The sequence below is a fragment of the Alosa pseudoharengus genome, unplaced genomic scaffold (assembly GCF_046254945.1).
Source record: "Alosa pseudoharengus isolate Yale_2024_CS ecotype anadromous, Long Island Sound unplaced genomic scaffold, YU_APseudo_1.1 YU_APseudo_1.1_scf_18, whole genome shotgun sequence".
Taxonomy (NCBI): domain Eukaryota; kingdom Metazoa; phylum Chordata; class Actinopteri; order Clupeiformes; family Clupeidae; genus Alosa; species Alosa pseudoharengus.
In genome coordinates this window covers 16,191,122-16,202,085 of record NW_027468650.1, presented here as the reverse complement: position 1 = coordinate 16,202,085, position 10,964 = coordinate 16,191,122, and the positions used below count along the sequence as shown (strand labels likewise).

Genomic DNA, 10,964 nt, shown 5'->3' with positions numbered 1-10,964 from the left:
TACATGTTCAGGGTTTTTTCCACCCTTTCATAGTTCACACATACTGATAAAAAAAAAAAAACATGAGCATTTCTGCTCTCTAGTGAATGTACTGCAGATTTTCAGAAGTTTAAAAACTTCCACCCCAACCCCTGTCCCCCAGGATTTCCATCCATTTTGATGAGCAACATGTCAAAACTTTTCCATGACTTCAAGGACCTTTCACAAAATTTCCATGACCTACCATACTAGTACACAAAACTGCATGCTTTTCCCTGCAGGATGGACATTATCTATTGAAAGAAAAGTACTTAACCTTTTTTATGCCTCTTCCAATAGGCTAGTTTGTCTACGTCAATTCAAGTGGAAACCATCATGACACTGCAGAAATTTGCATAATGCCACATTATCCAGACTACAATAACTCATTTCTGTTAGACATACAACAAAATCATGACGTTCCCAAAGCTTGCAACGAATTTACTGAAATTCACACCTTTACCAGGCCTGAAGAATGGGATATCAAATTCCATAATTACCATGTCTATGTGATCTAGGTCTATGGAATTAATTAAAATTCAATCTCAATTGTGATTTCTAACGATTATAAAAATATAATCGAGATACAATTATTTTGCAATTATTGTGTAATAAATTAAGCACTCTCTTTTGCCTTAGTTTTGCAGCGATACTCTCATTTTGTCTTGAGTAATAAATTCAGCATAATAATTTCTCTTTTGCTTTACAGTGGTAACTAGTTTATTTTTTACATTTGTTTTTCAGTTAAATTGTTTTTGTTTAGAAAATCATTAAGCAATCCTGATCAATAGTGATCTGAATATTGACCAAAATAAATCATGATTATGATTTTAGCCATTCCTACATTCTTACATTCACTCAAATAAGCACACAAATCCGTGCAAATATGAAGACCGGACTCACTAGTTACCTAAACATACCGATAAAATAAAATTCAGAGCCACATGCTTAAACAGCAAAATTATTTATTTGATGAAGACAAACATTGACATGGCAAAGTGCTGAGGAAAAAAGATAAATAAAAACAAAATATTTTTTTTTTTTTAAAAAGGAGAACCATGCTTTTAAAAAAAAAACAAAAAAAATCTTTCAAAAATAAAAAAAATACCAAGGAGATGGAACAAAAGGAAATGGGGTGATTTTAACCACCTGAGCATAAGTGACCTGTCAGGCGCTCAGATTCCAGTGAAAGTCTTTTACAGTGGAGCAGTTTCAGAACGCATTGCTTTAACAAACTGGGAAAATTAGATAGTAATGCTTATGAAAGAACACATTTCAGGAAAAGGTCTCACGCAAAACAAACATGCGCCTGCCATTGGTGCGGGAGGGGAAACTGGAGTGTGAGTGTGTGTGTGTGTCTGTGAGAGAGTGAGTGAGTGAGTGAGTGAGTGAGTGAGCGTGTGTGTGTGTGTGTGTGTGTGTGTGTGTGTGTGGAGCTGGCGTTAGTAATAGGGAGAGTGGTTTGGCCGTGGAATGCCTTAGTCGACCTCCTCGATGGTTGGTCCGGAGGACCCTCCTCCTGGTGCAGCGCCTGCGCCCCCGAAGCCACCGGGCATTCCACCAGGCATCCCCTCGGGCATGCCGCCAGCACCCTGGTACAGCTTGGTGATGATTGGGTTACACACCTTCTCTAGCTCCTTCTGCTGGTGCTCAAACTCATCCTTCTCAGCACTCTGCAGAGAACACACAAGCATGTCTTGTCAATCAAGCTCAAATGTGTACATACAACATACAGACACACACACGCGCGCACACACACACACACACACACACACAGCTGTCCAAAATATATTTTATGTATTAAGTACGAACGGGCTTGTGTGTTTTACAACCAAGTTTCCATCTACAACCCTATAATTAGACTCGTAAATAAAATGGTAAAAAAACATTTTCCATTCTACAGTATGTATGCTTTAAGTGTGAGCAAGCAAACTTGTATGTATCTGGTTTAGGGTTGCAAAATTACGGGAAAGTTGGAAACTTTCCATTGGAATTAACGGGAATATATGGGAATTAACAGGAATAAACGGGAATTAATGGGAATAAACTGGGAATTTTTAATATGACAAGTTAGTCTATAACAGGGAACTTAAATGTAATGGACAAAACCCCATCTTGCAGTTTAATATTAGTTAAAACAACCTGATTTAATGCAATTTCAGTCGAATTTCTACCCTGCACATATGTCAATCACATGCACACAGCAATCGGCATAGGCTGCTAGACATAAGGAAACCTATGGTGCGTTCATATGCATGGGGAAAAAATTTTCCAACCAATCGGATTTTGTTGTTGAGTGGTGTGGTGTATCTTGGGCAGTTCAGTGTTGCTAGTTTAGCACGCTAGTAAACCATAGGCAGATAATGGGATTCCCGCTAGCATGCTAGCTAGCTTTGTATACTAAGCTAAGCGAAAATACGAACATACAAATCATATAGCTTATTACGAAACAAAATTTTAATGTTTGTATATGAAACAATTTGTATGAATTACCCAAAATTCCCAGTTATTTCCGGTAAATTCCCATAATTTCCTTTAATTCCATGAAAGTTTCCAATTTGGAATATTTTCAAAATTCCCCAGCTTAACTTCCCATGGTAAGTTTCCGGAAATTTTCCGCCCCTTTGCAACCCTAATCTGGTTCAAAAGACAGTGAATGTAGACCTGAGTGAGGTATGTACCTGGTTCTTGTCAAGCCAGCTGATGACCTCGTTGCACTTGTCGAGAATCTTCTGCTTGTCCTCGTCGCTGATCTTGCCCTTCAACTTCTCGTCCTCCACGGTGGACTTCATGTTGAAGGAGTAGGACTCCAGGCCGTTTTTGGCGGACACCTTTTCACGCTGCACATCATCCTCAGACTTGTACTTCTCAGCCTCCTGCACCATGCGCTCAATGTCCTCTTTGCTGAGGCGCCCTGAACAGAAAACACAAAACAAATGGTCAGATATGAGCAGCTTTGGGTTTAGGCCAAACATGACATGTCATCCATCAAAAAAAAGTTTTATTTAAAGAATTATTTTCAAATCTTAAATGGCCTAGCCATGCTTGGCACACACCACCCTCCCTAATGGCGCACCTTTGTCGTTGGTGATTGTGATCTTGTTCTCCTTGCCAGTGCTCTTGTCCACAGCAGAGACGTTCATGATGCCATTGGCGTCGATGTCAAAGGTGACCTCGATCTGGGGAACGCCACGGGGAGCTGGGGGGATGCCTGTCAGCTCGAACTTCCCCAGGAGGTTGTTGTCCTTTGTCATAGCCCTTTCACCCTCGTATACCTAAGCGAGTGACAATTAATTTAAATGGGACATCCTTCATGATTGTAGAGATTTCACATTAACATATACTGTTTGCAGATCACTGTGTGTGTGTGTGTGTGTGTGTGTGTGTGTGTGTGTGTGCTAAAGAACAAACCTGAATGAGTACTCCAGGCTGGTTGTCGGAGTAAGTGGTGAATGTCTGTGTTTGTTTGGTCGGGATGGTAGTGTTCCTCTTGATGAGTGTCGTCATGACGCCGCCGGCGGTCTCAATACCCAGGGACAACGGCGTGACGTCCAGCAACAGCAGGTCCTGCACATTTTCAGACTTGTCTCCAGACAAGATGGCTGCCTGGACAGCTGCCAACACACACGCACAAACACACACACACATCAGTCTTGCGAAGATGATCATTTGACTACCCTCCTCTATACAATTACTTTAGTTTTGGTTCCCCCTGCATTCATTTAAAAACAACTAATGTAGTTTAGTCTTATCACCTGCTCCATAGGCGACTGCTTCGTCGGGGTTGATGCTCTTGTTGAGCTCCTTGCCGTTGAAGAAGTCCTGTAGAAGCTTCTGGATCTTTGGGATGCGGGTGGATCCGCCCACCAGCACGATATCATGGATCTGGGCTTTGTCTAGCTTGGCGTCCCTGAGCGACTTCTCCACAGGGTCGAGTGTGCCGCGGAAAAGGTCAGCGTTGAGCTCCTCGAAGCGGGCCCTGGTGATGGACGTGTAGAAGTCGATGCCCTCGTAGAGTGAGTCGATCTCGATGCTGGCCTGGGTGCTGGAGGAAAGTGTGCGCTTGGCCCTCTCGCAGGCCGTGCGCAGACGACGCACGGCGCGCTTGTTGTCGCTGATGTCTTTCTTGTACTTGCGCTTGAACTCAGAGATGAAGTGGTTAACCATGCGGTTGTCGAAGTCCTCGCCACCCAGATGAGTGTCTCCAGCTGTAGACTTCACCTCAAAGATGCCATCCTCGATTGTCAAGATGGACACGTCAAAAGTGCCACCGCCCAGATCAAAGATGAGGACGTTCCTCTCTGCACCAACCTGGGAACACAGAGGAAACAAGTTCAGTCAGAATAATAGCAGATGAACCAGTATAACTGGATTCCCATCAAAAGCCCCTATGGCACCAAATCTAATCAGCACATTTCTGCAAGATAAGTGAATTAAAAAAAAACCTCAGCTGCGTAAAGGCTCGCACAATTTGTTGTTTACAAAAGAAAAAGAAAAGAAAAATATACTGGTGTAAAATGTGCAAGTTTTCATTAGAGTGTGAAACCTCCTTCCTCTAGTGTTGGTTTGGGTTTAGTGAGGGTGCTGCGGTTGAGAAACAAACGTGTTGGGGCCTTACCTTCTTATCCAGGCCGTACGCGATGGCGGCGGCTGTGGGCTCGTTGATAATTCTCAACACGTTCAGGCCAGAGATGGTTCCAGCGTCTTTAGTGGCTTGGCGCTGGGAGTCATTGAAGTAGGCTGGCACCGTGACGACAGCGTTGGTAACAGTCTGCAGGAGGCACACAGACATCATTAAAGGCAGGTAAATTTCTCATTACTTCACATGCAATGGTTGGCATTTTTCCATCAAAAACTTAAACCTAAAGTAGCACCCATGCAATCTAATGTGGTGAGAACTTGTACTTACTTTCCCCAGGTAGGCCTCAGCGATCTCCTTCATTTTGACCAACACCATGGAGGAGATTTCCTCAGGGTAGAAGGCCTTGGTCTCGCCCTTGTACTCGACCTGCACCTTGGGCCGTGTCGAGTCATTGATGACCGTAAAGGGCCAGTGCTTCATGTCAGACTGCACCACAGTGTCATCGAACCGCCGCCCAATCAGCCTCTTGGCGTCTATGGCAATAGGGAGAATCAGTATTTTTACACACACTCAAACTGACTTTCTTCAAAAAAAATTTCTTCTTCTTTTTTTTTACAAATACATATGATATTTTAAAATTGGTTGTAATCCTAATTTTTAGAAAGGTTATATGGAGCTAAATTTGTCTCAATAATATTTGTATATGCGCAGAGGGGGATCCACAAATATTTCATGATTTGCATGTTTGTTTTGATATCTACAAATAAAAAAAATCATATTTGTAACTCGTATATTGATTTTTACAATATAGATGTGCATTTGTAAATAAAATGCCATTTGTAAAACCGAAAATTTCATTTGTGAAATGCGATTCTGCATTTGTGGATCACCAGCACATGTATTCTTCGCTTTCCAAAGTTACGTTTGAGACGTTCTTCGCATGAAAGTCGCACAGTCCACACGTAAAAAAAATCATATTTGTAACTTGTAAATTGTTTTTCACAATTGTAGATGTGTATTTGTAAATGAAATGTCATTTGTAAAACTGAAAATTGCTTTTGTGAAATCTAATTTTGCATGTGTGGATCACCAGCACACGCAGTTTTCGTTTTCGCATTTGTGGATCAGCACACGTGTTTTTGAGACAATCTTTTCGGCAGAGGAGCCACCCAGATCCACAAATAGCCTACCTCTAATTTGCATGCTGACAGACTTTCTAATCCAGTAGATGGCAGTGTTGTTCTATGGGACCCATAACACACAGATCTAGCGAAGCTAGTTCTTAAATCTAACAAGTTGTGCCTTTTACAACAAGCTTTTTTAAGGAAAAGTGGTGTTTAATTTCCATAATCTTTGTTTAGTGAACGCATAAAACCGTCACTTTATAAGCGAAATAAAGAATTACGATCTTTGAGTTTGTTTATCGTTACCTAGCAACCGAGGCTTTATTATTGCAATTTCGAAATGTACAAGAAATGCAGTAGTGAAGTGGTTAGAGTAGCGAGCTTTGACTCCAAGGTTTGTTGGTTCAAATCCAGGTGTAATCATTCTGCCAATGTTAGTTTTGGACAGGATATTTACATGCCAACACAAAAGTTGTAAAAGTAGGCCTAGCCAACTATACAACTAACATTCGATATTGCAATAAGTTTTAACCAAAGATTCTAGAGCTGAGCTCTGTTCTAGAATCTTTGGTTTTAACACCTTAAAGCCTCGGTTGCTAGGTTTTCGGTACAAATGGCATTTTATTTACACATCTATATTTGTAAAAATCAATATATGTGTTACAAATAGGATTTTTTTTATTATATATATTAAAACACACATGCAAATCAAGAAATATTTGTAGATCCCCCTCTGCGCATATACAAATATTATTGAGACAAATTTAGCTCCATAAGGTTGCACCCTCACCAAGAATTAGAGACAGGATGGTTCACAATAAATTCCTTACCAAAGACTGTGTTGGTTGGGTTCATTGCCACTTGATTCTTTGCAGCATCACCTATCAATCTTTCCGAGTCTGTGAAGGCAACATAGCTGGGTGTGGTCCTGTTTCCCTGGTCGTTGGCGATGATCTCTACTTTGCCATGCTGGAAGACCCCCACACAGGAGTAGGTGGTCCCCAGGTCAATGCCAACTGCTGGTCCCTTGGACATGTTCCCTCTGCCAGGAAAAAGCAAGAGTGTAAAGACTCTAGTGCTTCCTTGCAACGTAACACAAAGCTAAATTTAACACAAGGAGCGGTTGCTTAATTATTTATCGACTTCTAAGGTGTCAGTTAGCGTGCACTTTTCCGAATGATGCGTGCCTTTGGCATTCAATAATGTAAACCTCTGTCTGTCTGTCATTCTACGACAGTTGCATCTGACGAGAGTGAGAGTGATCCGCCAGCAGCACCTGTCAAAATGGTTCTCAACAACTGAGCAGCTGAGCTGTCCACTATAAACGAAACCAGACCGAAAGGCCGTGACAGCATAGCATCTAATCAGCTTTGAAGCACGGTTACTATCGTGTTGTTGTGTTCTAAGAGCACGTTTGAAACGGATTTGAACGTCTAACATAACGTTTATCTTTCCACTTAGGCCGTCGTTTCCGTATCAACGTCAGAAAACACGTTATTTCACGGCCACATTTGATAACCAACGGACTAACTTAGCCTAGTGTATTAACGTTGGATATTAACTTTCATAGCAACATTAAGCCATTTGAAGTAAATCTCGTTAATGGTCGTATTTTTCTATTGACATAGATTCTATGGACACAACATTCAGTTGTAATGTAAAATCGAAGCAGCAGAAGCGAGGGTGTGCCTTGTCTTGCTAATGTTAGCGTTAGGCATATTGAGTTTGAAAGCAGGCGTTTGGTGCTAGAACATTCTGTTCAGTTGGCCAGCCCAGACGTCTCTCAAGCAAAAGAACAACCGAATCGACTCACGAGGCGGGGAATCATTCACATGGAGTTCTAGAACATTCTCGCCGCGGGAATACAACTGTGTAAACCGAAACCGTGGGAGAGGGAAATCTAGCTACGGAGATAGTTAGCAGCCTAGTTATTCTTCCAGTCAGAGCTGCACTAAGACAGCTATGCATACCAGCACCGGCAGCATCTTTATCCAGCTAGCTGCCTGCCTGCCGACATGTGATATTCCTCGCTGGCAGGAAAAGGCACACTCTCAACTGTCAACTCTGGAAGCTGGGTCTAGTATCCACCAACGATATAAACGTTAACGTTAATGCAGTCACATTAACGTTCCAGACCTTAATTAATCAACTAAACAAGCAGACAAACACAATATCACCAAACTATCAGACACAGCCTATTCCTATGATGTAAACATTAAGTGACGCATTTTACTAATATGGCTTAACTAACGTTAAACGTTAACATTTGACATCTATCGATTCAGTTTTCTGACACACACCATTGTTAAACACGCTGTTGTAATAATGTTGGAATACTGCGGTTGGACAACTTCATTAACGTTAAATGTAGTAAAACAGACATGCTGAAAAACGTACCTTATCAGTGTAAACTGAGATGAAAAGTCTGTTCAGTAATGCAGCTTCTCGTCCAGCTCTACTACTGACGCTTCGAAGGGGGAGGCAACGGCACGCTATTTATGATAGCTAGCTGTAGAAACGTCGAGAACTTACTGAGGCTCGGCTGGCCAATCAAACGCATCAAACAATCCCTAGCTACTTCCTCTGCTTGTCATGCTGACCTGTCAGTGGAGGTTGTAGGCGCTCTTCTCCAGAATCTCCGCTGTCAGTCGGGTCCATTAATGTACCCTACAGTCTGGTCGGGGGAGTAACAAAATTATCACGGTTATCAAGACTTTGACCGCATCTACTTTGAATTAGAGCAGGGTTTCATGTGTGTAATATTGTTTTTGCAGGTAGGCTATAGAAATCATACTTTAAAAAGTCGAAACTGTAATGTAACAATTTTAGAAGACCAAACGTTTTATCTTGATTGAAATCAATATTTTCATGGCCAACTGAATGACATCAACCTGTAGGCCTAAAAGAGTGGATCCACTGCAGTTGATGACCTACAGACAACAATCAGTTTAAGGAATCTGCAGGCTATCAGCTGTTCCATATGCAACATTTATTATGCTAGCTTATTGAATTGGGCGATCTGAACCATCACAAATAAGTCAGCGCTTTGTCCAAAGGGTGACGCTACTGAGTGCTAGTGAGCTCGCTCAAACTGTGCTGCGAAATATGGAAAGAGTGAGTCGCATGTGCAGATCAGTCAGGATGTGACGGGAGGGGCCTGGCAGTCTGCTCTGCTGGGCAAAGGCTGGGCAAACACACCAGCAAATAGACCATTAGCATAAAACTGCAGAGACCAAGTAGGCCTAGGCCTATAGCTACACTCAAAATGTAAGAAGAAATGTTTTGAAGTAATTGTTTTTTGTTAACCCTCCTGTTATCCTTTGGGTCAATTTGACCCCAAGCAACGTTTAACATCATAAAATATATGGTTCACTTTTTTTTTTTTTTGCTTCATGTTTCATGACTTTTCCTCAATTGAAGGGTACAACAGAGTTATTATGCAATTTGTACAATAATGTGTTTTCAATGTCCTGTACAAATATTTTGTACATTGATGTTCCTTGGGGTCAGTTTGACCCCAGCTATGAAACATAAGATACATGAATATTTGAAACATTATGGATATTAATTTTAATAGTATGAGAACATATTGTTATTATCGTTATTACATACACACGTACATATTACATATAAGTCATTTTGGCAGGACTGTATATAGGCCTAAGTCAAAAGGGGAAGCAACAGCAAGCCTTTGGGTTGCTGGATGGGCAATATTGCCAGCCAGGGTTCCAAGGTTCATAAAGGGGTGTGGGGGGTGTGGGGTGGGATTGTTTTGTAAGGCTTTTGATGGTGGTTATTACACTCTTGTTAAGTACCTGTCACAAAAAACTGGGTAACAATATGAATTATAATCATTTTCTGAGGGTTTATTTAGCTGGGGACAAATTGACCCCAAGGATAAAGCATGTCTGTAAGATTTGAGGGTAACACAAGGGTTAAAGCATTAATATGGATTAATTACAGTTTCCCTCCTTCTCTTTGGAGTTCCTTGGCATAGGCCTACTAAATGAGGAGTGGCAAACGTGATCCAGAGAAAAGAGACAAAATAGCCTGGTTTCTGAGCGAAGGGGGCGTTGGCGTGTTGAGGGTTTGGAGGTCGCATGGCTCAGCTCAGGGAACAACAGTGTGTGTGTGTTGTGTGTGTGTGTGTGTGTGAGAGAGAGAGAGGTCCCTGACGAGTGCAAGTGCTGCATTCAAAGAATAATAAATGATTAACATGACAATTAAGACATACATATGTATTTGTTCCAATGTATTGACCCTAGTTCGAAATGTTCACTATAGGGCACTAGGTGATCCATAGCAAACACTATAGTGAGTGAACATTTCGAACACAAATAAATGTTTTCTCGGCAGGTCCTCTCTTACATTACAGCGGTTCAAAGATATGTTCACGGTGAATTTAAAAATCTATTGGACACCAGCCAAGAGCAGCATTATGGCTACATAATAGTTTCCTTCCCAGCAGGCTTTGCAACCTGTCTTAATGAGACGAGGCGTCGGCAGCATTGATGGGCTAGGCCTTTAGATCTGGTGCATTTGGCAGAAACTTCATTCCTCTGCTGCCATAAACACATTCAGTACAGTATACTGTCAACTGCACTGAAACCTAACCGCTGGCTTATGTTCCCAATGAAAGAATAGGTAAGGTGTGCTTAATAACAAGAGGGCATATTGTGTTATGGGCGTGATAGAACCTCCTTTATGCAGAAAAGATCAAAAAGAAAACAACCATACTCTCTGGAGAAGAGAGGGTGGGTGCGTGGGGGAGATGCTCTCCTCAGGGACATGTGTAATAGCCCGACGGGTAGGACACAGTGTTATGGCACATGATTGAATGGCCCTGGAGAGCCAAAACTCTGCCTACTGACCGACACAACTCACGCAGGCAGGATTTTATGTCATGGGCTGCTTTTGGCTGATCATGGTGGGCATAGGCTAAAGTAGCATGCTTTGGGTGCTATTTGTTGTTGTTAATGCTATAAATGATGAACAGACTGACTTCACTTCCTTGACCCAAAGTTAGACAATCCCCTGTTACTGAAAAAAAAATGTTACGTGGTTGCTTACGTGATTGCCAAATACATTCCCAAAAGAGCAACTCTTCCTCCCTGCAATCACGGAGGTATGCAGCACTGGGCACACTCTCAGCCTGTTGCATAACTGTGTGGCCCTATGGCGCGGGAATCGTGCCTAAAACCTTCCGACCGTCCATCTGATCAACCAACCGATTGAACAAC

The 10,964-nt window shown here is 41.9% G+C and overlaps 1 protein-coding gene across 1 annotated transcript; it reads right to left on the bottom strand.

Annotated features, from left to right (window-relative positions):
* Positions 1-966: 966 nt before the first annotated feature.
* On the bottom strand, positions 967-8,230 carry hspa8b (heat shock protein family A (Hsp70) member 8b). The gene is made up of 9 exons (XM_076290353.1): positions 8,122-8,230; positions 6,555-6,766; positions 4,928-5,133; positions 4,637-4,789; positions 3,774-4,329; positions 3,430-3,632; positions 3,095-3,293; positions 2,700-2,932; positions 967-1,691 (listed from the first exon to the last, which is right to left on the bottom strand). Exons 2-9 carry the CDS (start codon positions 6,757-6,759, stop codon positions 1,497-1,499), a joined length of 1,950 nt encoding a protein of 649 aa, XP_076146468.1. The 5' UTR covers positions 6,760-6,766; positions 8,122-8,230; the 3' UTR covers positions 967-1,496.
* Positions 8,231-10,964: the final 2,734 nt, after the last annotated feature.

Coding starts and splice junctions, on each gene's coding strand:
- hspa8b (XM_076290353.1), bottom strand. CDS start 6,759: ATGTCCAAGGGACCAGCAGTTGGCATTGACCTGGGGACCACCTACTCC. Junction 4,790..4,927: donor CTGAGGCCTACCTGGGGAAA/GTAAGTACAAGT, acceptor TGCCTCCTGCAG/ACTGTTACCAACGCTGTCGT. Junction 3,294..3,429: donor AGCCTGGAGTACTCATTCAG/GTTTGTTCTTTA, acceptor TCACTCGCTTAG/GTATACGAGGGTGAAAGGGC.